At 37.8% G+C, this 26,993-nt stretch overlaps 1 protein-coding gene across 6 annotated transcripts in view; it reads left to right on the forward strand.

Moving 5' to 3' along the window:
• Positions 1 to 22,866, forward strand: part of col18a1a (collagen type XVIII alpha 1 chain a) — a 70,077-nt gene extending 47,211 nt beyond the window's left edge. For all 6 annotated transcript variants that reach the window (XM_056754735.1, XM_056754736.1, XM_056754737.1 and 3 more), the window contains 39 exons: positions 1,266 to 1,349; positions 3,132 to 3,182; positions 6,374 to 6,452; positions 8,319 to 8,431; positions 8,592 to 8,618; positions 10,267 to 10,464; positions 10,631 to 10,657; positions 11,403 to 11,465; positions 11,664 to 11,741; positions 11,840 to 11,887; positions 12,105 to 12,233; positions 12,312 to 12,374; positions 12,686 to 12,730; positions 14,500 to 14,631; positions 14,747 to 14,815; positions 14,896 to 14,922; positions 15,009 to 15,107; positions 15,299 to 15,334; positions 15,441 to 15,518; positions 15,593 to 15,619; positions 16,232 to 16,267; positions 16,511 to 16,570; positions 16,649 to 16,726; positions 16,816 to 16,851; positions 16,932 to 16,985; positions 17,084 to 17,155; positions 17,264 to 17,329; positions 17,447 to 17,477; positions 17,564 to 17,617; positions 17,732 to 17,766; positions 17,865 to 17,987; positions 18,065 to 18,218; positions 18,335 to 18,399; positions 18,684 to 18,812; positions 19,238 to 19,270; positions 19,423 to 19,746; positions 19,834 to 20,031; positions 20,126 to 20,241; positions 21,281 to 22,866. In XM_056754735.1, coding sequence (XP_056610713.1) covers positions 1,266 to 1,349; positions 3,132 to 3,182; positions 6,374 to 6,452; positions 8,319 to 8,431; positions 8,592 to 8,618; positions 10,267 to 10,464; positions 10,631 to 10,657; positions 11,403 to 11,465; positions 11,664 to 11,741; positions 11,840 to 11,887; positions 12,105 to 12,233; positions 12,312 to 12,374; positions 12,686 to 12,730; positions 14,500 to 14,631; positions 14,747 to 14,815; positions 14,896 to 14,922; positions 15,009 to 15,107; positions 15,299 to 15,334; positions 15,441 to 15,518; positions 15,593 to 15,619; positions 16,232 to 16,267; positions 16,511 to 16,570; positions 16,649 to 16,726; positions 16,816 to 16,851; positions 16,932 to 16,985; positions 17,084 to 17,155; positions 17,264 to 17,329; positions 17,447 to 17,477; positions 17,564 to 17,617; positions 17,732 to 17,766; positions 17,865 to 17,987; positions 18,065 to 18,218; positions 18,335 to 18,399; positions 18,684 to 18,812; positions 19,238 to 19,270; positions 19,423 to 19,746; positions 19,834 to 20,031; positions 20,126 to 20,241; positions 21,281 to 21,494 — 3,351 coding nt within the window. In that variant the 3' untranslated portion in view covers positions 21,495 to 22,866. The remainder of the gene's footprint in view (positions 1 to 1,265; positions 1,350 to 3,131; positions 3,183 to 6,373; positions 6,453 to 8,318; positions 8,432 to 8,591; positions 8,619 to 10,266; positions 10,465 to 10,630; positions 10,658 to 11,402; positions 11,466 to 11,663; positions 11,742 to 11,839; positions 11,888 to 12,104; positions 12,234 to 12,311; positions 12,375 to 12,685; positions 12,731 to 14,499; positions 14,632 to 14,746; positions 14,816 to 14,895; positions 14,923 to 15,008; positions 15,108 to 15,298; positions 15,335 to 15,440; positions 15,519 to 15,592; positions 15,620 to 16,231; positions 16,268 to 16,510; positions 16,571 to 16,648; positions 16,727 to 16,815; positions 16,852 to 16,931; positions 16,986 to 17,083; positions 17,156 to 17,263; positions 17,330 to 17,446; positions 17,478 to 17,563; positions 17,618 to 17,731; positions 17,767 to 17,864; positions 17,988 to 18,064; positions 18,219 to 18,334; positions 18,400 to 18,683; positions 18,813 to 19,237; positions 19,271 to 19,422; positions 19,747 to 19,833; positions 20,032 to 20,125; positions 20,242 to 21,280) is intronic.
• The last annotated feature ends 4,127 nt before the right edge of the window (positions 22,867 to 26,993 follow it).

The raw sequence follows: 26,993 nt of genomic DNA on the forward strand, positions 1-26,993 counted from the left end.
AAAAATCAATGCAGTGCACGTACAAAATATGAGACAGTATGGGTAAAGAGTGCAATCGACAAAGTCTATTATGCAAACAGAATATGTAAGATAGCAAGTGCAAATTATGTTCAATGCAATGCGCTGCACAATACGAGATGTTAACAGAACTGATATAAACCAACAGATTCCTCACCAACCGCAAGGGAACAACAAGTGGCTTTACTGATCTGTGAAGTGACATGATCAAATGTTTGATAAGCATAGTGAGACATCCAAAGAAGCATGAAAGCCTTGGTGTCATCAATGACCAATCAGAAGCAGTTAGTTTCTTGCGGCATCTGTTTCCTGTGGGAACGAGTCGTTTGGAGATGGTCATCATAATAACAGGCTTGATTAAAGAGGATATGAATACTACTTCCTCCCACAATTTCAGATCACATGCTTATCTACAGAACTGTGTAGCGATCAGGTCTGTAGATCTGACCCTGTGTGTGGACTGCGGGAAGGTCTCGGTTCAGGTCACGCTGGGACACAGAAGGGCAATTAGGACATTATAAAGCTTCCTTCACTGCATTCTGCTCCTGAACCTTTGATCATGGATTGAGACAAAAGAGGGAAAGTCAGGACAGACGTTACCAGCAACAGACAGTCTTTGCAGCTGTTATTTAGTTAAACTGCTATTTTCAGTTTCCAGACTATTATGGTACCACCCATTAAAAGCAGGTGGTGAATGGGATTTTAATGACTTCGCTGCGATAATCAAAAGATGGAGAAGTGTTGTAAATCCAGACACACATCTAAATGCGTGGACGAACGCGCTTTCCATTCTTGTGAACGTTGTTTTAAAAGTGTTACAAAGAAAATCTAAACTGAAGTTTTAACCCCAGGGCTTTCGTGAATCATGCTAAAATGACGCAGACAGCCTGTGAGAAATAAATGGTGGGTAATTTGTCTTGGAAAATTACCCCCTTAATGAGACATTAAAGAACAACTGTCTTTGTGCGCCAGCCATTCAAGGTAGAACAAGGCAGATATCAAACTGAATGCTATCACCATCTGAGTCGTAATTACGCCGAAATCTGTACAAGGGAAATCCCGCAGGAGACAGATATCTGTTTGTTTAAAAGTCAGAGCTCATGCGCACATCGACATCATACTGCCGAGGCAGGAAAAATAACTAAAATTTTCTTAATGATTAATACCCTACAGGATGGACGCTGTCACTACACCTGTCATGCCCATCAAAACAAGCTTACCAACCTGTATGTGTGTGTGTGTTCTAGGGTGTAATCGGTGATCTGAGGGTGTTGAAAGACCCTGGGGCTGCTGAGCGTCACTGCGAGGAAGATGAGGATGACTATGATGCGGTAAGACTTTAATCTGATTTAAATCATCACTTTCACTCATGTCGCACTGTGTCGCTGCAAGACTTTGCATCTCAGCAGAGTTGCTTTGGATCTCGGATAATTTATGATTAGAGAAATTGCAACATAAATGTTTTACATTTGCAGTAAAGTTTTCTTAAATAAGCTGGAGGCCATTAGCTCCACTCGCTTATTGTTTCGTAAGAGGTTCTGTAAAAATGGGTGATTAAATTCAAAGAATGGCTAATGTAGTGCATTGAGAAGTACTGAAATTATACTTAATATAGATTAGACACAAAAATGACATATTTTACTTCTTTTTAAGAAGGCTTCTTTTAAAGGTTACTAGAAAGTGAGTGCAGTTTTTTAAAGTGGTTATTGTGTCGTTTATAAATGAGGTAAGAGAAAAAGCTCACTTTAAAGTTTGGATTTAGATTCTCTTATTGGTCATTTATTGGTCATACTGAAGGTCTGGAATTTATCGTCGGTTTTATCAAGGACCGCCCAAGAGGCCATATGACTGACAGGTAAAGCAACCAATCACGTTTTGTTTTGTGCCGCGTCTTGTTTAGAGGTGTGGAAAGTACCCTCAGTAACAGACCGGTGAACATTCGCGAACGTTCCAAATGTTAAGAGCAACAAATTTATTATAAGGTTACGCTGTGAGCCTTGCATACTTTTAAGAATTGAGCGTATAGTCGATCATGATGAATTCTTGTAGCAATCGATGTAAACACGAATGTTTACTTCTTAAATCAATCGGCTTTGTGTTGTTTCCAAGTTGACCGTTAAAGAACGCGACGTACACATCTCCCGGAAATCCTGTAAAATTCAACCAACCCACAGACTAGGTCACATATTCTAGATTGTGGCATAACTAAAAAATGCACATTAATTATAAATTATGCAAATAATAATAGATTTTTCATAGTTGTTTTGTCTTAAATATTTTAAGTCATCTTGTGTCACCCTTGTTTAGAAACACTGTTTTTTGTGTTTTGGGTTACAGTAAATTTATCGAGATTAATCTCACCCAGAATATAGTTATATGTCTGTTCAATGTGCATATACATTTTGTATTTATAAACATATATAAGTGTATATTAAGGAAACATCTTTATGTATATATTCATATTTTATGTCATTTAAATTATGTATATATAATTTATAAACTAATTATATATCTATATATATATATATACACTATATTCCAATTTATTTTTTATTTTTGTGGAACGAACTAGTTTGTTTCATCAATACTATTTGTAACCTTTTGTCACTGGGATTTGTAAATATCTAACCAATAAAAAGTATTAAAAAGTGCTTGTCAACTTTCACAACACATTGTTTAATCATTTAGAAAGTATAATGTTTTTTTTCATTTTCCTGAAACATCAATATTAAACATCTGAGGTTTCAGAGGTACAGCGACAAAATATTACTTCAACCAAATGAAACAATTTCACATCATCTACTTACCCCCATGTTTTGCTTTTGTTCATATAACAAACACAGATAAACTGAGATTTAAAACTCCAGCCTGACACCTGTTGTGCTTCATGAGTGATGGACTGATTGTTATCACTCTCTCCGTTGGAATTTACATCCATTCATTTCAAGAAAAGAATCTGTTGCCTCCAGTTAGGTTTTTAACAGGATCTGCCCATCGATATGATGCATGATCGACACATGCCCCCCAGCTGTCTAGATAACATTGTTATGTAGATTGTTTACAATCAAAAGGATTTCATGCATTTTTTCACTCATCTCCCTTCTAATCCACAGACATCAGGTGACGGACCGAGTGGCTATGGAGAAAGCGAACCACCAGTCCAGGTACGAAGATCATTTTTACCAGAATATTCCATACATTTGTTTTACTTTTGATTATGATGTGAGCTTGAACTCTCTCTAGTGCCCTTCACTACTGCAGTCCACTTGAAACAGCATCTAATGTTGCGATCCGGAGGTTACGGGTTATTTAACATAAAAGTCTGTGAGTTTCGGTGTGTCTACTGCTGTACACTTACTGATCTTTGGGTGGAAGGTCCCGGATGTATACTGAATCTCCAGATCCCATTCCTTGTGTTTCATATCCAGAAAAGGCCATGTGAAAATTGAAATGAACCCTTGCTCCTGATATGCAGGGCTTGTGTCTGAGCATGCCAGAGCTAATTACAATGAGAAGAAACCAGGTGGTGCTGAAGCATGCACTCAGGGATCCTCTATAAAGAGCCTGCTTTTTTATTTGACTGGTGTATTTATCCATAGTCCAGCTTAGTTCTATTTAGGTCACTTTTTACATTTCTGGATTTAAATACGGTTTTTTTTCTTCGTTTTTTTTACATTTTGTTATAGTTATTTAAAATATTCAAACAACCTTGTGCAGTACAGAGGTGTCATTTACATTTTTTTACCTGGTAATTTTGCATTTTATTTGCAATGTGTTCCAACACGCTGTGAAAGACCGACATTTTCCAAAACGTTCTTTCCTTTGTCCTTTGATGGATGCCCCGTTTCCCCCGGGATATTTTCCATCCAAATTCGCAGTCAAGCCAACTGAGCTTGGATGTTTTTAACGGTATCTGAGGCGAGGGCACCCGGTGGGCATGAATCATTCGTAATTGCCTCATGTGTAGGCTTCTGTGTGTAATCGAATTGAGATAATTGTATCAGTGGGGCTTGGAAAGTCTTGTGATAGATGGGAAAACACGAGTCATTGGACTTTAAAAAACTAAAAATTTATGTTTGTATGGTTGGTCATCTGGTCTGTATACAGAGAAGCTATACTGTATATGGAGAGTTTCATCTGACAGATGTGCCTTGCCCGAAGTTAACCTCTGGTCTGTGTTTGTTGATTGGTTTGGCTAGTGGCTAATAATATAGCTTCATATTTAATTTAATTTATATTCATATTCATTTTAATATTTCATTTTATAATACTTTTAATAATTAATAATAATTAACTTTTTTTGCTTATCAGAAATAATCTACAGGGACTAATTTCTTTGCGGAACCAGAAGTTAAGTTTGGGCCACAAAAGTGCACATGCAAAGTATCGTGTGTTTCGGTTGTTGCTTTGTTACCGTCTTCATGCCTTTCACTGTATAAATAGGTTCAACTTACAAAACATAAGTTACCTTGTTGCCTTAAAATTCAATTTAAAAAGATTAGTTAACTCAACGAACCTGATGAAAACTTATAGTGTTGACTAATATTTTTAAGTTGAATTAACTCAAAATCTTATGGCAACCAGGCTATTTTAATTTCTTTAATTTTTTACAATTCTTAAAAAATTTGGTCAACATTTCACAACTAAAAGAATCACTATACATCTACATTTGTGGCAGCTAGTAATAATAATGAGTAAGTGTGTGCAATCGTCCAAATCCTATTGTAAGCTATATTGCTGACAAACTCATGAAGAGCACCAGCTGTGGAATATATCCAAATGAAGCCATTACATTCCAAGTATGATCAAATGGGTCTCAAGGAAGAACAGAATGCAAAAAACACGTGGCGGCAAAGAATGGCTTCTTTTCAGCACATAAAGAAATATCATCCTGTGTTTAAGGACCCTCCCTCACCATAACTCAAAAGTAATGCCTTCAAGGTCAGTAAAGACACTCAGACAACCATCTTTCAGCAAGTGGCTGCTGAGATTCTTCCATCTCCGCGGTAGTGTTGGCAGATGTTTAGTGACCCCTCCTCGTCTAGCCCCACAGCCCTCCACCTGCCCGCCCCTGACCCCTATCTTTAGGCCCTGAGACCCACAGCCTTAGTACGTCCGAAAATACACACTGTCAGCATCCCCTTACACTTGCCATCAGAGCACTCAGTTTCTCCTCTCGGCAAAGTCTCCATTTTCCCAATCCCTGCATGAAATATGAGAATCACAGAGTCCAAGAACCTGATGCCGGGGATGTCATCAGTCGGTTGTGCTGTTTCAGCAGTGCATGTTTTCCTAAGTGCAAGGTCAGGGCATCTTTGTGTCTGCCCTGGCAGATCATCACTGAGATATTGTGTTAAATGTCAACGCAAAAGGCATTTATTTTAAAAGAAAAAGAGCACAGACAAGCAGACAAACATTTAATAAAAAAAAAAAAAAAAAATTTGGTATTAAGCCATTCACATTTTTTGCTTAAAACTACACGGAAAACATGCGCCGTGCTGCTTTTTTCCAAAGCGTTTTGGAGCTCACGCTCTCCTGGCATCTGCCAGCAACCACGGGCCACGCTTGTGGTTAAGACGAGGAGGCATTAACAAAGGATACATGGATTATATGCACTGAAAATACCTTGCAATAACTGCTTGAGCTTTTCTATATTGGTCCACAAAAGGTGAAGCTGATTGGTTGGTTCTTGTCACATGACGGCTTGTGGCATTCTGGAAAGTTGAAATATTTTCATCTCTAGAAAAAAGGAGCACACTCCATGCGTGTCGCAAAATTATCGCTCTCTATTTGAGTTCGCTTGTCACATGTTTATATGTAAATAAGGAATTTACGCACACAATAGATGCAACATGTGAACGGCCCCTTACTTTATTTATACATGGGCTAAAAATTATTTTTAAATCACTTGGTTTCAATTATTTCTGAGAAGAGATCTGGTGATGTTTGTTTACAAATTCTGTTTCTTATTGAAATGAATCTATTTTAATTTTTTAACTTAAGTGTTCATTTTTTTATTAGTCCACTGTATCTGTCTTTCCTGGTTGGCTCGCTGTGATGTGCAAGTATACAAACCCATAACTGTGCAACCGGTGTCACGGTTCTGTTACTTCCCATTTCAGAGCCTAAAGGAGATTGTGTAAATTTTCTCTAGTGTGTAGAAGATGGTCACAGAAATATCTGAGGTCACTGGAAACCAAAGTGTTCCAATTTGTACAAAGGCAATAAAATCACATTCAACCATGTCGGAAAGAGTATGTACAGAATGAGCACGCTGTATAGATTTGTATAAATTGCTAAAAGTGTTGCATGTCTGATTAATATGATTTATAGAAATGATATTTATCATTTGCAGCCCACACCTCCCTCCTCACGACCAATCCAGCAGCCACCGGTGACCATTAAACTGCCAGACACTAGAAAGCAGCAGACGGGTGAGCATCTCTCTTTTCATTGTCAGATCAAATACCATCACATTTTCTTACAAACAGCTTTTCAGTGTTATTCACTGTTCGAAACGTAATTCACATTTAGTTGGATGGTGTTTTTCACATTGTTTTAAAACATCTTTTCAGGAACGTTTCTGTTATCAGAGGTGACTATATGTTAAAGTAATGTCCTTAGTACTGAAATGTACCCTTAAGACAAACTCAATATTTTTTTATTAAATAGTTTTTTATCCCAAATAAATAAACCAATTAATTCTCCAGAAGGTTTAAACACTGTGTCTCTGTGGCAGACAATGGTGCAGACGTCACACACTTTGCCCTAAAGTGTCTTCTCTTCTCCATCTTGTAAATCTGGACTCAACTTGTCTTTCATTTGTGTTTTTGTACGCTTTCATAGACAAAATGAATGCATCAAAAATTACTCAGACGTTAGTCATGGTAATATTAAATGGTCCTGGTAATGTTTAGCATAACTTCTCTCAAATATTCTCTCAGATAATTGTCAGATTTATGGACTTGACTGGCTTATTGGAAGCCATGAGTCACCATGATATCTGGCTCCCTCTTGTGGCAAACAAATGTGAAATGTATGAATGGTTCTTTACATTACATTGGTTTATACATTAGCTAACAGTGACTTCTATAGCATTTATTCATCTTAGTTTATGTTAATTCCAACATTTACAAAATATAAACTTTTACATTTTCAAAATAGAAAATTATACGTTAGTTAATGCACAATGAACTAACCCTAACTGGAATTAACTATCATTAACGAAAATTAATAAATGTTAAAAAAAAAAAATAAGTAAGAAACGCATTTATTCATGTTATGTAATACAACCTTATTGTAAAGTGTTACAAGCTGATACATTTTAATAATCATTAGGCTCTGTTGATCACTCTCGCCGAACTTCTGGTTCACATGGCGATTCTCCACAAACATCTGCATCACACAGTGGGTCTCGAAAAACTGTATCACATGGTGATTCCCGGCAAACATCTGGTTCGTACGGTGATTCCCGTCAGACCCTCAACTCAGTTGATATTAGCAGGCAAATTTCAGGCTCATATGATGATTCTAGACAAGCTTCAAAAGCAGTTGCCTACTCTCTCGAAACATCAGGCTCAGCTAATGATGGCCTGCGGTATTCTGTGGAGTCCAGACTCGCTCCTGCAGGTACAGCAGGTGGGTCACCGATGAGGAGATCAAATAGAAACGTATAGAAATTCTCAGCAGAATTTCTATATTATGCTTTGCATGAATGCTGGCATAAATGTCTTGTCATCTAGGAATGCCCGAACTGGACACGAGCATACGGTTATGGGAGCGAGCGCTAGCGTTGGCACATATGTATGTTGAGTGCATATGTATGTTCATTGTTTATTAGACAAGCATTATTGTTGTCTCTTTAATGTGTTGCTTAATCCAAACGGACTGCTTATTTAGCTGCTTTTGCTGGTATATGCCTTCTGCAGGAGTATTCTCATACAAATATGTGGCGTTTTAAAATGCAACTGAAACAAATATTTGAAAACCTCACGCAGAAACATGTATTGGTCATATTTCACCCTGAAATTAAATTTGGGGGCTTCAAAAAATTTTTTTGCATTGATATAATGCATTTAAATGCATCTAGTATATAAATATTTACATTTTACACTCTATTGATAAGAATTAGGGAGGGTGTCACAATGCAAAAATTCATATTGGTTCAAAAAAATCTTACACATTTCTTTATTGGGGATGTAAATAGACCCAAACATGTTCTTGACATGTTTTGTGAGATTCACACATTCACATTATTCATATTATTTGTGTTCACATTTATTTTTCTTTTGGTGCAAAAGGAGAAAAGGGCGACAGAGGAGAGAAGGGGGTCAAAGGTGACCGTGGCTCTGTCGGGCAGAAGGGCGATTCGGGATCTGCCTCTGCGTCTGGTGGAAGTGCTAAAGGAGAAAAGGTGTGTTGAGTTCTTTGAGCCTCATCGAGTGATCCAAATTTCTCTGCTAAAGCTCTGTTTCAAGATTGAATTGAAAGCACAATGATTTGATTGATTATTTTATAAGAATCAAGCTCTAGAACTGACCGTTTTATAATGATATTTTCCCTCCGTTTTACAGGGTGATGTAGGAGAGAAAGGAACTAAGGTTTGTTATGATAATTCTCAGACAGATGCAATAAACATGGCACATCACAATAGGCCCTTTTTACAATGACGTCACTTAACTTCCGCATTTTCGCAAAGTAGTGTATCATAAAATCTGTCTTGCAACAAACAAAAAGAAGAACTTCCGTTTTGCCGTCGCGGTGGAATGGACTACTTGCTTGTAGCCTCGTGACATACTTCTGTCTTGAAATCGTATTCCTCGCTAGTTTCAGATTATATTATCTATAGCTTTCCTGTAGCTCAGTTGTAAGAGCATTGCGTTAACAACGAAAGGTTGTGGGTTCGATACCAGGGGATTGCAAATACCTATGTAAAATGTATAGGATAAAGAAATGTATGTCGCTTTGGATAAAAGCGTCTACCAAATGCCTAAATGTACATGTAAATTAATTAACTATGGGCTGTTGCTCCCTGTGAAACCTAGACGGTTAAATATACAACTTATACGTACATACATTATCAGCAACATAAGAAGAAATATTCTAATCATCACTAGGTACAAAATCTTCCGAGAAATCCTGAGAAAGTAACGGCTGGTGAACGATAGCGGTTCTCCTCATACACAGCGCCGTTGCAGACATTTAACGGCTGAACGCAAATCAAAGAAGGCTGAAGGAGACTAACAGGGAATCATAGCAGCACTGCTTGGATTAAACAACTACAGACTTTAAATATCACCTTGTTTCATGCGTAAGAGAGCACAAACACACTCACTATGTTGTGTTGTTTTTTATCAACAAATTGTCAATAGCTATTAAAAGTGTAGGTGTAACGTTTAAGGATAAAAGCCGGGAAAAGATTGCACAGTTAATGTATTTATTTGGCATTAAATCTGCTCTATTTAAACAGTGCTATTTAAAAATAAATATATACTTTGCAATGTGAATGAACCCTTTAATTATTTAAAATCCACATCATTTTATGGTGATTTTATTGTCGTTAAAATGTATGAAATAGAATCTATGTATAAGACTAAACCCTTAGAAAAAAGCGTTATAAAACGTATTAGGAGGTGAACTTCTAAATGTTTAAGATCTGTCATAAAGACCCACATTGAAGCATGTTAACATCACAAACAGGTTTTTTGAAGTGACCACCTTAGAAATAGAAATAATCAACCATGATCTCCGCATGTAGATACGCTTAACACTGTTAACGGAAATGACTGAGTCGCATCGAGGAAAACGGGGAAGACTACGTGCAAGTTTAACAACAGTGAAAAACCTGACAGAACACTTATTCAAGTACTTATCCTAGCACCGTCGCTAACACAAAATAAAAACAAACAGTAGCTTCATCATCAAACAGGTTCTGTTCAACAAAGAATTTGTATCCTTTATCTAGCTTTGATCTTGTCGTAAGCGAAAATTTGTTTGCAAGATTTTGTACATCATCTAGCTGTGCATGAGCCTTGGTAACCTCCATTCTGAGATGATGGCGGGAGTAACGACACACTGCTTCGGGACAGAAAGGAATATACGTGACGTCATTAGTAAAGGGCCTATTATAACAATAAAATCTTTGTTTGAACTGATGCCTGTTTCCTGTCCTGCCTTTTGGTGTACTGGTGTTCTTGAGGATTGCTTTTTATGTACGCAAGACTTTAATGTGTTTTACTTTTGATTTAGGGCAATTCTGGTTTTGGCTATCCTGGAATAAAGGGAGACCGTGGCACCCCTGGGTCTCCAGGTCCTCCTGGTCCTCCAGGACCCAGTGCTGAGGTAGAGGTAAGGGGCGATGGGTCAGTAGTGGAGAGGGTGACTGGACCGAGAGGACCACCTGGGCCACCTGGACCCTCAGGACCTGCTGGAACTGATGGAGAGCCAGTGAGTAGCAAAGAATGAAATAAAAGATTAAATTACAAAAACATTTTTACATCATTGTCAAGCCTTATATTTAATAGGTGGTATTGTATTTGCTTTTGATGCATTAGGACATTAAATGGTATTAAGGGTGTTTACCAACTTCATTTTATTCTTTCTGCTTTTACAGGGTGACCCTGGTGAAGATGGTAAGACGGTAAGTACCTTAAACCTATGCACTTTAGGAAAGAACACACTCATGAAACCAGTGAATTTCCAGGGTATTTTTATTTTTTGAAATAGCATTTGCGTTTTAGTGGCACGTTAAAAATAAAAACAATCCAAGATTTCCAGAATAAAGTCGAAATTTTACGAGAATAAAGTCGAAATTTTACGAGAATAAAGTCGAAATTTTATGAGAATAAAGTCGAAATTTTACGAGAATAAAGTCGAAATTTTACGAGAATAAAGTCGAAATGTTACGAGAATGAAGTCGAAAAGTTACGGGAATGAAGTCGAAATGTTACGAGAATGAAGTCGAAATGTCACGAGAATAAAGTCGAAATGTTACGGGAATGAAGTCGAAATGTTACGAGAATGAAGTCGAAATGTTACGAGAATAAAGTCGAAATTTAACAATAGTAAACTCGTCGTAATACGTATTTTGTTTACGTGAAAGTTGTAGTTTAAGAGTTTAAGTTATGTTTAAGCACGTCATCTGAACCAGTGAGTTATTTCTTCTGATTTTTTCTTCTGAATAAAGAAGTTATTTTTCTCAAAATATTATGAGTTTATTCTCGTATTACTACGAGTTTATTTTCGTAACATTTCAATTTTTTTTTAACCTTGCCCTAAAACGACGTCGTAGATTTGAGAATGGTTTTGACCGTACAAAGTTTCCATTATTGATTTTAAATGCGTGTTTGTTTACATTCATAATGTTTATGTTATCTTTGTAACAGGGCCCTGTTGGACCCACCGGTTTTCCAGGTACTCCAGGGAATTCAGGACCTAAAGGAGACAAAGTAAGTATACAGAAAAGGTATATGCCAAAAAAAAAATATATAGTATAATACTAGTATAAAAGTGTGCATTCTTTGTAGGCTGTCTAACTTATTTACTGTCTTTTATGAAAATTGACTTTTAAAATAATCTCTTAACTGTAGTGAAAGCTCATACTTTTAGTAAGATGCGTTTTTTTAATTTTGCCTTTGTTGTTTAAGGGCGACCGAGGTGAAGGCCAACCTGGACCCCGTGGGCCTCCAGGACCTCCTGGACCCCCATCTCGCTCTGACAGACCTGTGAGTTCATTCAGATACCTATTTTATTGATCTCTTTTATAAGTGTACATTTAAAACAAATAAACGTAACTTAAATCATTTCTGTCTGTATTCTTCAGACATTCGATGACATGGAGGGTTCTGGTTTTGATATGGATGTTATGCGGGTAGGTCCTGTAAACACTACATAGTCCCCATTTTGGAATGCCACAAACAAGAATAAGTGTTTTCCTCACTTGATTCATTCAATCATTAATGTTATAGACTTTGGATGTTACATAGTAATTGTATGTCAAGTTCAACATTTTTGGTGTGTCGTTACTGTCTCTTTCTATGTACAAAAGCGAGCAGGTCATGATTTTGACACCCTTGTTTTTTTTACAGGGACTCCCAGGTTTGCCAGGCCCACAAGGTCCTGCCGGTCCGCCTGGACCTCCTGGCAACACGTCTTCAGGGTCTGGTGGTTTCGGGCCTCCTGGACCACCGGGGCAAAATGGGGCTCCAGGTCAACCGGTAAGTATGAAGTACCAGCTCATTTTCTGTAAAAGGCAAATTCCCATTAAAACAATTGTGTTTTTGTTTGCATTATAGGGACTTCCAGGTGTTGCAGGTGCTGATGGGAAATCAGGCTCACCTGGATCAAGAGGAGAGAAGGTATAAGCTTTCATTGAATTTCATTCAAAAAAAAGTATGCCTTTAAGTACCATCAGTCTTTCCATTTAGATTCTTATTGTGGGGACATTTGTATCCCAAGCGTAAAATTTCAGTTTGTTGATACAAATGATTGGTTCCTGATATATGGAAACGTATCCGCTAATTCAGTAAACGTTTGGAAAGGACAGTGGTAACTGTCTACATATAGACATCTGCGCTAGTCCTTTAATGGATTTGGACTTGCATAATTCAGTTGAGATCTCTGTAATGGTATCTATCTTTAGACATTGGACTGATTCTGTGCTCCACAGGGTGATGCCGGTGAGCTGGGTTTGCCTGGACCTGTGGGAGTGAAGGTGCAGTATGCTTTCGTAATGTGGACACTGACATGTAAAACACCTCTAACACACTTGTACAGTAGACACATGATGCAATGTTACAAAATTGAGTGTGCAGCCACTTTGGCAAGCAAATAATGGCAGCATTCTGTATTATGCAGAATTCTTTGATAACATCTTTTGGCCAAAATCTAAAGCAGCATCACACATGTCTTTTCAGAGAAGGCAATGCAATAATGCATAGATGAAAAGATATCCAAATGATGGATTAATCAAGATAAATGTTTTTTTTAAATATATTCAAATATTAGCTCAATAAGTTTAGACTTGGGTTAGCTATCTCTCTGACCTCTCTCAGAGCTGCAGGTCTTGAGCTCGCAGAACGATTTTCCTTTTGCATGGTCATTTACAGCACTCGCCACTAGGGATTGAACGATTCACTCAGCTCTTGATGCGATTAACAATACTGATTTTGCAATAAGCCCCAAGAAGAAGTGGGTTACAGTGTTTTTTTTCGCGGAGTACCTAAAACCCCCTTAGCTGTTATAAAATGCAATGTAACACACTGCTTCACGGGGCTTATTGCTTTTATAAAACGGTTATTCAATATGCGTGGCGATGTTTCATAAAATAAAGTAAATAAAAAGATGTTTAGGCTAAGTAATGCGGTCAGCCGTTATAAAATAATTAGAACTCGGCTCAGCCAATCAGAATGTAGGACCAGAACTGAACGTTTTATAATATGTTTTATTTCACCGTGTTATTTTTGTTTACAAAATGAGTAGAGAGAAATTAGAAATGAACAAGTGCCTTTTTATTATGCTGAATATTTCATTGTACAATACAAATATATTTTCTGTCAAATAACAAAGCTAAACTGCAATTATTAATTTCCATATCAAATATAAAGTAAATAACACAAAAGTTTCTTTAATATAAACAAACAAGACCTAATAAAATAAAAATCAAGACGTATCAGCATATCCACGTCTTCCAAGTGTGCAGTAAACGCAGCAGCCCCTGCTGTTCATATATAGCAAATCATTTAAAGTGACACTTCACCCAAGAATTAAAACTCTGTCATCATTTACTCACCTTTGAGTTGTACCAGATCTGTATATATTTCCTTGATCTGATGAACACAGAGAAAGATATTTGGAAGACGTTATCATTATTTTTGTTCTTTTGAACACAAAAGAAGACATCTTGAAGAACGTCCGACAGCAAACAGTTCTGGGACACTTTTGACTACCATTGTGTTTTTTCCTAATATGGTAGTCAATGGGGGGCCAGATCTGTCTGGTTATAACTATTCATCGAAATATATTTCTCTGTGTTCACCAGAACAAAGACATTTATACAGTTTTGGAACAACTCGAACATTCCGTTTTGGGTGAAGTTTCCCTTTAACATCACAACCAACTTGAATCGTTACATAATACAATCGTTTTTTTAACCGGCTCAGTGAATCGTAACATCCCTACTCGCCCAAGCATCTATATTAAGTTCTCTGCAATTGTACTTATCTAACATCATCTATAAACTTATCAACTGATTTTTAATAAGACTGTGAAAACCTAGGGCTATGTGAAAACCTAGTCATTAAATGGCCTATAGCCTTGAGCATTTCATTGGACATTTCAAGTGTTCCGGAGTGCAATATGACTCTTTTTTTGTATTAATATTTCAGTTCAGGGAGTATACTGAACATTTTTATTGTGTTTTTCTGCTAAAAGATAATTGTGTATCTCAAAGCTAATAGACTTGGACCAATGTCTGTTTTAAAGGGTGCTCAAGGTACTCCTGGTCTCCCTGGTCTACCAGGAGAGACTGGACTTGCTGGGCTTCCTGGACCAATGGGACCTGTTGGACCATCCGGGCCACCTGGTCCTCCCGGCCCAAGCTATCATGTTGGTTTTGTGAGTATTAGTACTTAAAGAAATAAAAAAATAAAAACTTCCTCAACTTCTTCTTCTCAACAACTTTCCTCGGACAACTGTTTCTGATGATGTTTTCTGTACTGTATGTATTCAGGATGATATGGAAGGCTCTGCTATTCAATTCGGTTCAATGCCTGGAGTAAGAGGACCTGCAGGGATACAGGTTAGTTTTCTTTTCAGACATTTTATTTACCTTGGTTCCACCTTGAGCTGTTCATTGATTAAAATCCTGTTTCGTTTCAGGGACCTCCTGGTTTGCCAGGACTGCCAGTAAGACTTCATTTATTCACATAAGAATCATAGCCCATTATTTTCAGCACAGATTTTGTCATTTATAAATATATTTTGTTTCAAAGGGTAAGCCTGGTTTACCAGGACCTCCTGGTGGGAAAGGCAGCGAAGGACCTCAGGGAAGAGATGGACGTCCTGGGTTGGATGGCTTCCCTGGACCACAGGTACGTTTCACATGCTTCCCTATATTTTCATCATAATGGTTGATTGAGAGGTGAATCTTCAAATGGATTTATATTTAGTGGAGTTAGTGGAGTCCACATTTTGTAATGATGTTTATAACACATGGAAATAGGAAATAGTGTCCGGATTCCTAAATAGTAACATTTTATTAACAGTTTTCACATGTTTTCAGGGACAAAGGGGAGACAAAGGTGACAGAGGCGATAGAGTGAGTTTATATTCCAATTTTTACACATCATAAGTATAGAAGTTTCCGTCCACTGAACACAGAAATTTACAGTTTTGGTCATTGTTAAATCTGCTTGTCTTTTTAGGGTGAACCTGGTCGGGATGGCACTGGTCTTCCGGGTCCACCTGGTCCCCCTGGCCAGATTGTCTATCACGCTGAAAATGTAAGTCTTCAAAATGTTTGCTTAGTTGCCAATTATTGTTTGATTTTATTAAACTGTTCTTTATTTCTGTACAGTATAATGGAGACAGGACAGGACCTCAGGTATGAAAATCTTGCTTCTAATAGTAAAGTATATGTGGCGAGGAAGGCGGGACGAGAGCCGTGAGGCGGGCCCGGTGGCGTGAGTGATAGTTGGAATCAGCTGTGCGCACAACGGTCTCGCATATCTCACGGCTCTCGTCCCGCCTTCCTCACAACAGTATAATATAGTGTTTTTAAGGTATAGTTCACCCAAAACATTTTTTTCTTATTTATTCACCCTCATATGATTTCCAACACCGTACATCACATCCTTTCATTTAGCACAGAAGGAGACATTTGAAAGCATTTGACTGTTTGTAACTATACAAGTGAATGGTAGTTGAGGCAGTGAGTAACCAACATTTGAAAGGTGTAGCTTTGTTCGATGCGTTGACGTAATTTCAGCTGAAACAGAAGGTTAGAGTGGGACATATTGAATGGCTCCGCCGCCTTTTCCAAGTAGCCAATAGTTTTACAAAAGTACTGAATTTTTTTTTCTATATAGTTGAAAGCGAGTGTTTGGTGAACTATCCCTATAAGTAGAGACTAAATAAATACCAGAATATTTTTTTTGTATTCAGACTTGCTTTAAAAAAGCATTTTGTCATATTTTGTGTTGTTTTTGGTTGTCAGGGTGGGCTTGGTGTTCCAGGTCAAGCTGGATTCCCAGTAAGTACATAACTCCACTTTCTTCCCAAGCTGAGCACCTTACTCAATTATACACAGTACACATAATAAAAGAAGTCAAATAAAGTCATCAGAACTTGGTTTAGGGTGAATTCATGTGGTTTATCCAATCATTTACATTAACGCCTTTGACAAATGCTTTTGTCCAAAGTGCTTTTTTATCCAGCAAAGTTGGAGTCATCCATTTTTTACTTACTGTCTTTCTCTATTTCTTCTTTACATCAGGGTCCAATCGGACCCAAAGGTGACAGAGGTGAACCTGGAGCACCAGGTTATGCCATTAAGGTTTGTTTGCAGCTGCTTATAAGAAGAGTTTAGTATGCACACTATGCCTTGTGAGCTGAAATTTGTATTTGTTTGCAGGGCGAGAAAGGAGAACCTGGACTTATTGTCGGACCTGACGGAAACCCATCTTACCTAGGTGGATTGACAGGCTCGCAGGTAAGCATGCATGGTTGTTTGTATATTGTTGCTTATATCTGTTTTGTCATTTTATACATTGAAGTTAATATTATCTGTACTCATTGAAGGGTGAGAGAGGGATCCCTGGACCAGTTGGACCTTCCGTAAGTTTATGTTTAGATGTGTTGTACCAATGCTATTCCATCATGGCTTTACTTTCTAAACCATATGCGATTTTATTCAGGGGCCAGCTGGACCTCAAGGCCCAAAAGGTGAATTTGGAATGCCAGGCAGACCCGTAAGTCTATACTTTAGAAAAAAGCAACATGACTCTTATGCATATTGTTCTCTGGTTCACACACGCATGTGGAAAATACTTTATTCTTTACCTAAAAGGGACGTCCAGGTGTGAACGGTTATAAAGGTGAAAAGGGAGAAGCAGGGTCAGGTTCTGGAAATGGCTACCAGGTGAGTAGACAACACACTGTTGAATTAGAAGCAAATGCTTAATTTGTGTATAACAGTATTTTTCATATTGATGTCATGTCCTGATGAGTCATTTTGTGACTTTTAAAGGGTCCCCCTGGTCCCCCAGGACCCCCTGGCCCCCCCGGCCCTCCTGTGCCCTTGGAAAGATACAGCGTAAGTGCTTTTTATGTCAAATAAGCTTTAATTCACGCATGAGCTCTGTATTCTGTTCACATGTTTTGAAGCTTTCTGAGCCCCTTCATCTTTGTAATTTCATTTTTTACGTTTCAGAGATATGAAGATTCGGGGAGAACTTTTACAGGTAGGTTTTGTATTGATAATGAAAGTCATTAAGGTTCACATGAACTCAAAATACACATAACATAATGCGTTTTTGGTTTTCTTAAGCTCCTAAAGGAGACAAAGGAGACCCTGGTGCCGCTGGCATACCTGGATCCCCTGGTAAATTACTATTTTAGCCACCTGAATATAAAAGCACTCACCAATATTAATCACCATATTACAAGACATGGTCATATTTATTGTATGAATGCACTGTTTTCTCATTTGTCACAGGTTTTGGAACTAATTTTGATATCTACACGCTTAAGGTTTGAGAATCAATCTATAAAATCCACATATGAAGTATAAATAGTGTTTTCAATGTGATATCAAAACGGTTAATAAAATATGACATCTGGTTCATCAGGAGGAGATGAAGGGAGAACTTGGTGAGCCTGGTCTTAAAGGAGAGAAAGGAGAACCAGGCGGTGGATTTTACGATCCTCGTTTAGGAGGTGTACAGGGACCCCCAGGAAGCCCTGGTCTTCCTGTAAGGATTCATTAGAGAGATTAAAAGCTAAATTTGTAATATGAATGTTTAGTTCATAACAAAATCATCTTTTCCAGGGACCTAAAGGAGACTCCATCAGAGGTCCACCTGGACCGCAGGGCCCTTCTGGACCACCTGGAGTTGGTTATGATGGTCGTCCAGGAACACCAGGACCCCCAGGACCTCCCGGTCCTCCAGGGACACCATCATTGCCAGGGCCCTATAGACCATGTAAGGAAACATTCTTCGTACACTCATGATGTCCTTGAGGAACTTGTTAAAAAAACATGTTTTTGAACTATTTGATATATTTGTGATGTATAATAAGCCCGTTTTGGGTGTTTCAGCACTCAGTATTCCCGGGCCCCCAGGTCCAGCAGGACCTCCTGGAAGCCCCGGTCATGGATCAGGGGTGAGTGAGGTCTTCCTTTGAAAAAAGCTTTATATGTCTGAACATGCAAAGCTTGATATCTCAGTCATGAACCCCGTTTGTATGTTAATTGAGTTTTATAGCATGGTGGCATTCATATGACATTTATTGTTTCTGTGTCACCACTTTAAAATAAATGGTATGTTATAAAATGCACTATTACAATACTGTTAAAAATATATGGCTCGAATACACTGTCGCTTAGGTAAAAAGCATTTAACTAAAGCAGAGATGAAAGTGTAAAGTGTTTTTATTGCTGTTTACAGGTGAATGTGCTTAGGTCTTATGACTTGATGCTCGCCACAGCACGCAGACACACAGAAGGAGCTCTTATATATATTTTGGACAGAAGTGACCTCTACGTCAGAGTTCAAAATGGAGTCAGACAAGTTATGGTACGGTTCTGGTCAATGATCTGACTATTTTTCAAGTACGAGGACTGAAATGCACCTGTTCTTTAGAAATGTGTGAAGCTTTTAATTTAAAGACATAATCAATATTTCTAGCTTGTGTACGGTACCCATATTGGCATAGTATGGCATTATTATAATTTATTTTTAAAAAGAGCGGCAGAGATCTATCTTTTTTGACATTTTCAATTTATTAATTGAATTAACAACAATTTTTTCACATTTTTAACAAAATTTTAATTGAAAGTCATATTAAATTACGTTTTAAATACCTTAAGAATGCTAATGCTTTCCCCTTTTTTTCAAAGATTTTTTCCATCATCCTTATTTGCCGTAGATCTGTTTCAAGTCTATGTTTTAACTAATCCACTGCCTTCCCTTAAATTTATACTTTTTATTTTTATTTGCAGCTTGGAGATTATAAACCCTTCTATGGAGATCTGGTAAGCAGTGTTAAATAAAACCCAGTCTTGGTTTTTCCTTTAATATAAAAAAATGCACCCAACACTGAATCAAAGTTAGTTTGTAGATATGCTTATGAAATCCTGAATGTGATATAAGAGAGACGACACTCGCTTCCCTGTTCTTCCTCCAGGACAATGAGGTAGCAGCTGTCCAGCCACCTCCTGTTGTCCAGTATTCCCAGGACCACACGTCCAACAACGGAGCAGAACAGATTTCTCCACCGCAAAATCCCATCGAGTTGCCAAGGGAGTCTGAAAACAGGAACCCCAGCACGCCTGACTCCAGCTACCCAGATCAACGATACCCCCCTCAGCCCGATCATAGATACCCACCCCACACAGACAGCAGATACAACTCTGGCCAATTACCAATCAGATTCCCTGTGACCCCTGCTCGCCGTCCCAACCCCCCTGTCAATCAACCGGAAGGCCACACGCACACATCTGGGCCAGGGGTTAGTTTAGTAAACTTGTCACAACTTTATCGTTTTCTTTGATTATACCTTTTCTGTATTTATTGAAACATTTGTTTTTTGGTGCAGTTGCATATTATTGCCCTCAACTCTCCACAAGTGGGCAACATGAGAGGCATTCGTGGGGCAGACTTCATGTGCTTCCAGCAGGCTCGGGCCGTGGGGCTGACAGGAACGTTCAGAGCATTCCTTTCTTCCAAACTCCAGGACCTCTACAGCATCGTGCGCAAATCTGACCGAGAGACACTACCAATTGTTAACCTCAAGGTGCGCATTCTGTACATTATTCATAAAGTAGTCCAGTTAGTCCATTAAAGCTACAGCCACACAATTCTTTAATCCCAAAACCATCCCTCTCCAGGATCAAGTGCTGTTCAATAACTGGGAGTCTCTCTTCAGTGATTCAGAGAGCCGGATGAAGGAAAATGCTTCCATTTACTCGTTTGATGGTAGAGATGTCTTGAGAGACAGTGCCTGGTGAGTACCACTGGCTGATTAGAAATCATTATATAAAAGTATAAATAATAATATTTAATAGCAATATAGATTGTTTCATCAGATCGGCTAATATTATAACTATTTATATTTTATTTAATCTATGTGAATATAAAAAAAGAAATAAATTCAAAATATTGGAAAGACAAATTTAGCCAAGTAACTGTTCTTCTCGGTTTCTTTAGATTGTTATCAGTAATAATATACAGGCACTCTGTTTTTGAAAGTGTACCGGAAGTTCAGTTGGGGTCACAAAAGTGTGCATGCGCAGTAACGTTTGTTTATGTTGTTAAAGGCGGGATGTCCGATTTCTCATAGCCGTTGTTGATGTTCAAATCACCAAAACAGACACACCCCCTTCTTTCGCTTTCGTCAGCGCTCGGGTAGATTAATGTCCATTCTGTGCACTGTGCACCTTGGCTACAAGGTTGTTTGGGTACTCGGCCCGACTTTGTCTAAATAAGTGTAATTCGGAAATCGGATGCCCCGCCTTTAAGATGAAACCGTCTATATAAAGTTCTGTTCGGTAATATACTATTTAAATGATACTAGATGCCTTAAAGGTCCAATGAGTAATTTTTTCGAGGATCTACTGACAGAAATGCCATATAATATTTATAACTATGTCTTCAGAGGTGTATAAAGACCTTAGATAATAAAGCTTTATGCTTTATTACCTTCGAGAGAGCTATTTCTATGAATTTCGAATGCTCTACAGAGCGTGTTTTGTAAATACGTTACCTCCTTCGGCAAAGAAGCGAAAACATGACGACATCTTAGTGCTGTTAGAGCCAACGTAGTGCTTCCAAAGGGAGGGGTGCAGTGAGCCATTGGTTGCAAACCTCACCACTAGATGCAGCTAAATTTCATACACTGGACCTTTACGTTTTTTTTTTAATTCAGCAAATCGATTGATCTGTTTTTTCCTATGAAGTGTAAAATAAAATTGTCTTTTAGTGTTTGTCATATGCATGTCTTTTATGTCTTTTTAATGTAAAAAAAAACCTGTCCTGTTCTGTAGGCCAGAGAAGATGGTCTGGCACGGGTCCAATGGTAAGGGTCACCGGCAGATGGATAACTACTGTGAGACGTGGAGGGCTGGGGACCACGCGGTGACAGGCCTGTCCTCGAATCTGCAGTCGGGTCAACTCCTCCAGCAGACCCCCACCAGCTGTTCCGGGTCTTACATCGTGCTGTGTATCGAGAACAGCTACATGTCACAGTCCAAGAAATAAAGCCGTCCGTTTCTTCCAGCTGCACACAGCCTCAGATACACTCCAACATACGCCTGTATCTACGATTGGAAAAAAGGAATGAAAACAAAAATGTAAAAGAACTGAATCTGCCTTAAGAAGAATTTGCTAGTCGTGTATGTTTTCCCTCATCGCAATGCCAAAGAGGCAAGTTGAACGTGGAGGTTTTTGCTCTTTCTCAGGGCAGTGGCACATAATTTCAGGGGGTTAAACCAGAGAAGTGAGGCCAACTAAGGCAGTGTTTTTACAGTAACTGTATCCATATAAAATTTTGTATATGAATTGTTTGTTGTCTGTGTTGTTCTGTTTTTATTTTTTGATGTCAATTGGTATAGTTAACCAAGTTTAGCTACATATTTTTGTGTAACATTTCCGATTATTCGTCCAAACTATTTCCATTTTTATCCAAGGTTTGCTGGATACCAAGGAGGCAAACTTGATATAGTTTTAGGATTAAAAGAGAAAATATTTATTTTGCAATGAAGAGAGCTAAAATATGATTTAAAACTGAAACAAACAAGATTTTTTTTCTGTTTTAGTAAGCACTTTATACAGAATCTGTTTAATACTTACACAGATACAAGTGCAAGACTAAAATAGTTAAAACAAACTTTTGTGAAAAAAGAAATCATTAGGTAAAGCGATGTGCCTTGAAAATTGCAATACTTATCCCTCAAATGCCTTTTGTACAAAACAAAATGATTTTAATTCTGTCGCATCTATAGGATCACTTGTGTTTTTCTATTGTGATTAATGTGAAATTTCATATGGACATTTTTTATTTTACATTTCTGGTTGAATCCAGAACTTTTGATAGTCCACATAAGAGGGGGATTTGCATTTTTGTGACGTAAATATTGATGTAGAAAAAGATGTAAGCTTCTAGCTGTTACTCCATAACAGTTACACATCCAAGAATTCATTGTTAGACGTAAAGAGTTGTTGTTGCGTTTGGTGCTTTTCATTGATGAAACAGCTGCTGACAGTGTTTGGAGAGATATGTTTTCTAAAGACACTTTATCTTCGGTCCATATAGAATTTCAGACACCTGATCCACTGTAGTGCTACTGATGTGTTCAGTACAATCATGTGGATTTCTAGTTTTTTTATGTTTTTCATTAACCAGTATGTGCTATACCATGTTCAGAGGCACTGAATAAATAATAGTTTTTATTTGCCACAATGCATTAGCACAGCTTTTTAAACTATGACACACATACACGTTTTGTCTATTCATGCACAATATTAACATTCTTGACATCATTCACAAGCCATTTCATATCATGAATGTGTTTACCGTTAACACTGTTATTCATTGTCTGATTACTGAAAATAAATACATTTTTTCCTCTCACAGGTATGTTTCTTAAATTCTGATTTGAGAAAAAGATATGTTTTACCCATTATTTGAGATTATTTTAAATAAGTATATAAAGACTAAAATCATTATTTTGTCCACTCAACACACAAAGTTCCTTTTTTTTATGCAAATGTTTTCTAAACAATAGTTTATTATTTACTGTCAAGCTTCAAAACTGCATCATATTCAAACTGGCACGCTGTTTGTTTACGATAATATATAAACAATATTGTATTCATATGAAGGTGTGTAAAGACCTCACTTTGTGCTTCATTCTAAACCGCATGCAGTTTAGAAATGACTAAAAGGTGAGAAATGATGAGAGGAACTCTTCCTTTATGGTTGAGTTAAGATTAAGTGACGTTCAGTTTAATCCCCCTCCTCAAATTCTTACAAAAGCCATCGTTGATAAGCATAAGTGCTCTTCATTGCAGTGCTTTGAATTGTAAACTGTGCTTTTCTACTAAATGCTGTTTAAGCAGCGAACAAGTCTCACGCAAACGTCTGCTCTGCGCTTATGGCTGAGGGGCCGAAGTCCTGATTCATGCATGTCTCTAAATTGCACAGCATGCCCCTTTGATGACATTGCAATCCCTCCCTCCTCTGTCCGCCTGAGAGGTTTTACAGCCTGTTCAATAGGATTTAGCGAAGTGGCCTTGGGAGGCCATCAAGACACAAATCAGAGACTGCTGACAGGAGCTGGTGAAGCGACCCCTTTTGTATCCCAAGACTTAAAGGTCTTCTGCAAGCATTTCAGGCGAGTAAACCAATGCTGTGGTAAAATACCCCATGGTAACAGCATTTGGGAACGTCCGAGTATCCCAAAAAAATGAAAAAGAACAATATGAAAATGACAAAGGAATGTCCTGCGTATCCAGGAACTTGAACCATGTGATTTTTCTGACAAAAACAGCATAATTATACAAGATTTGATTTACGGAGGCTACAGCAAGTTACACTGCAGGAGCTCGGCAAGATGACAGATGTTTTTAGTATTTTTGCTTGAAACAAAAGAAAAGCACAAGTATTCATCTTAGATCAGAATGGTTGTGCAGAATATAGCCAGAACAAATAGAGGGTCACCAAAAGAAATATTTAAGCAAGGTACGTGAAACACATAAATATAGACGATTTCAGCCTCAACAACATAAATGTTATGTGGCCCAAACCTAACATCCGGTAGCAAAGAATCAATAACTGAGCAGTTTAAATGTAATTAAATACAATTAATATACAATCAAATATAGTTAGTATTTCATATTTTAATCAATTACATATAGAATAAATAGTTATATTATAACCAAACCCAGGCCAACTTCGGGCCAGGCGCGTACGTCCGATGGATCTGTCTACGTATGGCAAGTTTAAGATCGTGCATTTATTAAACATGTTGGTGAATATAAGAAGGCCTAAATTAATAAGCGAGTTCGACCCGGTGCGCTGCGCAGACCGATCGGCATATGACATCAAAGTACCGCGAGACGTACGCTTTTGCATCCTTTTCGCGGCACTTTGATGTAACTCCTACGCAGTCGCTTGGATATCGCTGGATGTGTCACGGTGCAAATGTTATAAGTTATGAAATGAAAAACAAATATGATAAAACGCTGAGCATGAAAACACATTTAAAATGTAGGCAAGTGATGTACCAGGTATTTATATCTCTAGTAGTTTAATTATTTTCGCGGCGGTTGTCAGGCCATGAATGAACCATACGGGTCATGTGACAATCGAAAACATGATGTATATATTATTCGGAAATGTATTTATGCTTCACACTCAAGGGATAAATAATTAGCCTACTTGCTTGTGTTCTCAGAGTTTTATTGTTGTTATCGTTGACTGCATGTCACGAATGCGATAAATTATTATCTGCGTTAAAACAATAGAAACCATCACAGACATTCTGATGGATTCAATGTACAGTAATGGGATTGTTTTGGTTTTAATGTAAACTATAATGGTCTATGTGGGTTTCGTCTGGTAATGTGTTGGGGTTTTTAGTTGGATATTATGGTGGATGATGGGAACAAATAGAATTAAAGCCTACTGGAAAACACCTAAAACACACTACATAAATGAATTGTGTAATGGTTGTAATAGTAAACAAACAGCTGATAGTTCATAACGATATATGATATATTCTAGAAAATCATTGTATAAGGCTACTCATCTGTGTCTGTGTGCATTCTGTCACCTTATCCATTTTTATTATAGCTGTGCTGACTTTTCACATTTACCAATCAGCCGACTTTACTTTTTTGAACCCTACTGTTATTTGAAAATGTACTAATGAACAAGGAGTGGGTCTTATTTATTAATATTAACTGTGAGGTTGAACAGTTTTTTGGGGATAAAGGTTAAAGCATGCACGGCTGTGTGCTCAACGAACTGAATCTTTTCTCTTGGGCATGAATGGTGAAAATATTTAATTGCTTTTTGACTTTAAAATTGACTTTTAGTCATTCATTTCTGATTAGAATGGACCTGCGTGGTTCACACAATCAAAATACAATAAAGCATGCTTTTTTCTCCTACTTTGAGCATTTAACAGCATAGCACAAAAGCAGTTTTCTAAATCCAACTGTTAAATAGAAACTTTGCTTAATTGCCCCCAACCCCCTCTCCAAAAAAACATTATCAGATGGGGGCCCGGAGTCAAATCTGGCTTCTCCCCTCGCAAGAGCTTGTTGCACCCTGCTGAGTGATATAGTGTCTACGTAAATCTTTGTGACTGCAAACACGACGAACAATCTGCAGCTGACTGCAATCTCTAGCGCTGGCACAGGAAATCTATATTTAGCAGCAAGTAAGTAATAACAAAGCGCATCCAAATGGTCTACAGACGGTAATGATACGAGAGCGGACAAGATGTTGGCTTTAATTACATTGGTAGCGAAGGTAAAGCCATGTCTGTTAGACGTGCTGTGTTTATGCTGTCTTTGTGAGTCACTGAAAGATGTGATGCTGCTGAATGCTGTTGGCTTCATGGAGCTGGTTAACACTGATGCTTCATTTACTCTCTTGCGTTCTCGTCTTTGTATTCGAAGGTGCCATCAGACAAAACTGTCAATGAGATTCAGCCTAAATTAGATGCCACACGAATGAATCGGCAGCGCTTGTGCTTCAGAAATGTGTATAGGACAGCGTAGTCTTATTGTTGGACTACATAGAAGGAAATTCTCAGATAATTAGATCATAGTGATTGCAAGGTCATGATTTACAAATCATTTGAATAAGCTTGCTCTCAAAAATACAAAGGATTGATTCAGCGAGTTTGTTATACTTTCTTAAAACAACCGCAGGATCTTCACATTTAACAAATGGCAAATTGAGGACATCATGTTTCAGTAGTATTGTGTATACTTTGCATAAAACGTCAAAATATCTGGATCACACCAAAATCAGGGATACTTCATCCAAAAATGAAAATGATCTCATCATTTACTCGCCTTCAAGTTGTTCCAAATCTGTATACATTTCTTTGTCCTGATGAACACAGAGAAAGATATTTGAAAGAATGCTTATAACCAGAAAGATTTTGCCCCCCATTGACTACCATAGTAGGAAAGAATACGATAGTAGTCAAAAGTGCCCCAGAACTGTTTGCTATCTTCAAAATGTCTTATTTTGTGTTCAACAGAACAAACAAAAAACTATAAAGTATTTTTTCCAACTATGGTAGTCAATTGGGGGGGGGGGCATTCGTCAAATATCTTTCCCTGTTTTCATCAGAACAAAGAAATGTATAGGATGTAAATGATTGATGAATTTTCCTTTTTGGGTGAAGTATCCCTTTAGCCAAATATGCCAATGCCCGATGTTAATTCATGCCGTTCATTTTTCACCTTTGCATATGACCTTATGAATACTATTAACTTTATGATATCAACTGTTTATTGGCAGTTTCAAAGACAATTCACAAATATATCAAACCTTAAAATAATGACATCCGCTTATAAAGTGGCAGACGTTATTAATCCTCATGTGTAAGCGGGGTCCATCTTCCCTGCTAAGCATGACATTTAAAGCACGATTGTACTCCAGAATTAATGAATAATTGATGCTATCTAACCGAAATTGTAAGCGTGGTATGCCACGCTCTCGTGGTAAATGTGTTT

Source organism: Triplophysa dalaica, chromosome 8 (assembly GCF_015846415.1).
Source record: "Triplophysa dalaica isolate WHDGS20190420 chromosome 8, ASM1584641v1, whole genome shotgun sequence".
In the NCBI taxonomy this organism is placed as follows: Eukaryota; Metazoa; Chordata; class Actinopteri; order Cypriniformes; family Nemacheilidae; genus Triplophysa; species Triplophysa dalaica.